Source organism: Akebia trifoliata, chromosome 1 (assembly GCF_017979445.1).
Source record: "Akebia trifoliata isolate Shusen 1 chromosome 1, ASM1797944v1, whole genome shotgun sequence".
Taxonomy (NCBI): Eukaryota; Viridiplantae; Streptophyta; class Magnoliopsida; order Ranunculales; family Lardizabalaceae; genus Akebia; species Akebia trifoliata.
In genome coordinates, this window is record NC_141375.1 from 26,867,219 (window position 1) to 26,871,221 (window position 4,003).

The 4,003-nt window shown below is 36.2% G+C and overlaps 1 protein-coding gene across 1 annotated transcript; it reads left to right on the forward strand.

Annotated features, from left to right (window-relative positions):
* The first annotated feature begins 212 nt into the window (after positions 1-212).
* On the forward strand, positions 213-2,670 carry LOC147411331 (polyphenol oxidase, chloroplastic-like). Its single transcript, XM_086447436.1, has 2 exons — positions 213-1,534; positions 1,986-2,670. The coding sequence occupies exons 1-2, from the start codon at positions 278-280 to the stop codon at positions 2,574-2,576; spliced, it is 1,848 nt and encodes a 615-aa protein (XP_086303562.1). The 5' UTR covers positions 213-277; the 3' UTR covers positions 2,577-2,670.
* The last annotated feature ends 1,333 nt before the right edge of the window (positions 2,671-4,003 follow it).

The following is a 4,003-nucleotide window of genomic DNA, read 5'->3' on the forward strand; positions in this document are numbered from 1 at the left end:
TTTTATAGCTTGATTATTGGTGTTGAAAATGGATGGCAACCAAAGTCCAAATTTTAAAATTAAAATTCAAAGGTGAAAATTAATTATTTTTTTAAAATTTATTTTTTAAATTCCTTAAAATTCTGTCCTTTACAACCTTGTGACATCAGGTCATGTTTTTGTATGCCACAAATTAATGCCGTTAGAATCCACTTCCATATAAACCATCACGTTCCCAACAAACACACACAATACTCAGTACTCCCTCTCGTTCGAAACCCCCAATATTATTGAAACAATGTCATCTGTCTCTCTGTTGGCCTTGGCCACCACGATCATCCCCTCAACTACTCCTGAAAATCGTCTAAGAAGGAGAGCCAAAAAGGATCGTGTAGGCGGCAAACGCATAGCTTATAATACAACAAGCTGTGATCTTAAACAAGGAAAAGAAGGAGAAAACCGATATGGGACGACGATAGACAGAAGAAATGTTCTTCTTGGTTTGGGTGGGTTGTATGGTGCCATAGCCAGTACTATTGGTACCCAAGAAGGAGGCAACATGACAGCCATTGCTGAGCCAGTGCAACCACCTTGCATAACTAACTGCCATCTTGTACCACCTGGCAAGGATGGTCCACTGATTAAGGACTGCTGCCCCCCTTATAGCAAAATTCCCGACGTTACAATCTACGATTTCGTACCCCCATGCAAAGATGAGCCATTACGTGTAAGAAAACCAGCTCACATGTTAACCGAAGAGGAGTTAGACAAGTTTAAAGAAGCCATAGCTAAAATGAAGGCTCTCGCACCTGATGATCCGTGGAACTTCTACCAGCAGGCCAAAATGCACTGCACATTCTGTGATGATGCTTATAAGCAGGTAAACTCATCAGCGTCTCTGGGAGTCCATGGGAACTGGCTGTTTGCCCCATGGCATCGATACTACATCTACTTCTGGGAGAGGAAACTAGGTAAACTCATCGGTGATCCAACTTTCACGATTCCTTACTGGAATTATGATACAGCCAAAGGCATGTATATGCCAGAGATATACTTGGATAAAGGCTCTCCTTTGTACAACTATAATCGCAACCAAAATCACAGTCATTTACTGCTGGATTACCAGTATGATATTAAAGAGGGAGATATTTACGGAGACATTGATGAGGTGATCGCATGCAATTATCGTTATTTGGCAAACAACGTGTATGATAAAGAAGCAATAGCCTATCCCTGCCTTTTCATGGGAATACCTGTGAAGGCTGGAGGATCAGACTTCAAATACGGTAGTTTGGAGAGTCTACACAACACAATACACAGTTGGATAGGCAAAGATAAGGAGCCTCACTATGACATGGGCGTCCTTTACACAGCTGCACGTGACCCTATTTTCTTTGGAGTCCATGCAAATGTGGATCGAATGTGGAACATTTTCAGTCGTATGAGAAACCAAAATAAAAGGAATAAAAATTACATTCCTGAATTCAACGACCGTGATTGGCTCGATGCTGCTTTCATCTTCTATGACGAGAACAGCAAAGTGGTTAAGGTTAAGGTTTGTCTCTCTGTCTCTCTCTCTCGTTTGTGTTTGACTCTTCGAGCTTTTTACTGTCCAACAAAGGGTAAGAACTAAGGCTACCCTTACTAACTTATAACATCTTAAATCTTACTAAGGATTGTTGAGCTCATCTTGTGACTTCCAAAAATATGATCCAATGACACAAGGATGTAGAAGAAGAAATTTTATGAAGTTGTTTACAAAATAAATGACAATTTACGGTTCTTAAATTTGTTTTGATGAGATTAGAAGTTTTGGAATGGGCTGATTTTTTAGGATGATCTTGTGATAGAGATCATCCTCAAAAAAGTTTAGCTCATTCTGAAACTTTTAACGACAAAAACAATTCGCGTATGGCGTGGGTTGCTTTTATTAATTCGTTGGGGTGCTTTTATAATTACACTTATTTTTATTTCCTTTTTTTTTTTTTATATAAAATAAAATATAGGTAAAGGACTGTCTCACACCGGAACAACTCCGATACACCTACGATCTGAAGATCCCCCTATTGGACATTGAAAGACCCAAGAAGTTCAAATGTAAGAAAACAGCTAAAAGAGCGGCTGAAGCACTGAAACGCTCCTCAGGTTCCGAATTTGGATCAAAGCCACGATTTCTCACTGAGCCCATTCGAGCTGTTGTTTCGAGGCAAAAGATATCTCGTATCAAGTCTGAGAAAGATAAAGAAGTTGAAGTTCTTCTCATCGAAGGCATCGAGTATCAAAAAGGGAAACCTGCAAGAGTTGACATTTATGTCACGGCCAAGGGTAATGTTGGTGACATTGGAGAACTAGCTGGTAGCTTTGTAAATGTTCCGCACGGACACCATAAGGAAGAAACCTCACAGGCGAGCCTTGAGTTGGGTATAACGACTTTGCTGGAAGATATTGACGCCGAAGGCTCGGAAGAATTGATCGTGACATTGTTGCCTCGATCAGGAGACATAACTGTGGGAGGGGTTCGTGTGAAGCTGGTCCCTATTAAAGATGATGGTGATATTGGTTATGAGCTGGAAGGTGGACTTGTTGAAGCTTACTGAGACCAACTCATCCTATAGATCTCAGTTTTCTTCTATGTTTGTATACTGAGACATCTATCTATCTATTATCTAAATAAAGATGTCGTTTGGTTTCTCTATGTTTTCAGGTTCGCTTGACACATCGTTTTGGTTTGGATTTGTAGGCAAGTATTGATTCGAATTTGCAATCAATGTTTTAAAAACCAAACCAATAATCAAATCGAATTTGCTCAATTGGTTGGACTGGGTCCTACCGAGATTCAATTCCGTCGAACCAATTTTGTTTATTACACGGGTCCTCTGTTTTCTCATAACATCTTCATAAAATATTCATGATGAATAAATAAAATATACGATTTAAAAAATTAAATTTCACTTTGTAAATCGACAATAGTACTAAACAGTAACATATTTTGTAAACAAATATTGATGAACAACCTCCATGAAATCAAAGTAAAATATAAACAAAATTTTTAAAATTCTTGATGATGAAATTAACAAAATAAATAATTAAGAAACAAAATATTTGAAAATTTTCTTTTTCCCCAAATCTTTCATTTTCTGTGAAGTTTGTAGTATTTCAATGTTTTATCTTTATTTTATGAAAAATAAAAAATCCTAAAAAATGTTTTGATTTAATTAAGGATATTTTTTTAGTTATTTGAAGATCCATAATATTTGGTTGAGTAAATTGATAGATTTTATTTGTTAGAATTTTAATTATGGTAGGTTTCTATAGTTATTTGGTGCTCAAAATTCTAGATTGATATATATTTTATTTGTTAGAAATTTTATTTATAGTAGATTTTTATAATTATTTGATACTAACAAATCTAGATTTTATTGTTACAATTTTAGTTATGGTTGGTTTTTATATTTATTTGGCATTAAAAATCTAAAAATGTAAATTACGGATTAGATTTTCTAGATTTTATAATTTTGCAAGAGAGAGAATTACTAGAAAATTTTCAATTTTTCAAGAACCAGTTCTTGGAAACCGATGGTTGGTTGAACCACTGGTTTTCAGAAAAGTGACAATTTTTTCTTAAGTAGTGGTTAATTAAGAACCGAACTGAATTTAATAGGAAATCCGGTTGGACCAGGACGAACTGTCGGTCCAATTCAAATTTTAAAATACTGATTGGAATCATATATGTAGGGGCTTAAATGTTTGATAGGGACAGTTATATTCCATGAAAAATGGGTGGGATTTCCATTCGAAAATGCTGAACTAGCTTCGTTGGACACTGCATTGACATGGTTGTGGTCAAAGAGCGTGCCATAGACTTTTTTGCCTCTCTATACCGTTCTTCTTATCTTGATGAGGACTTTAGAGTTTCTTCTTTCTCTGGAGAGGGAGCTTGTATCTTCTGAGAGAAAGTGATTCAGGAATCTTTCAAATGGCTTAGGCTTTGATATTTAATATTTATAGAATCAATGCAGGAATG

What these genes read in the sequence shown, in the direction of transcription:
- LOC147411331 (XM_086447436.1), top strand. Translation starts at nt 278, where the DNA reads ATGTCATCTGTCTCTCTGTTGGCCTTGGCCACCACGATCATCCCCTCA. An exon ending in GCAAAGTGGTTAAGGTTAAG is followed by an intron (nt 1,535 to 1,985) that starts GTTTGTCTCTCT and finishes AATAAAATATAG; the next exon opens with GTAAAGGACTGTCTCACACC.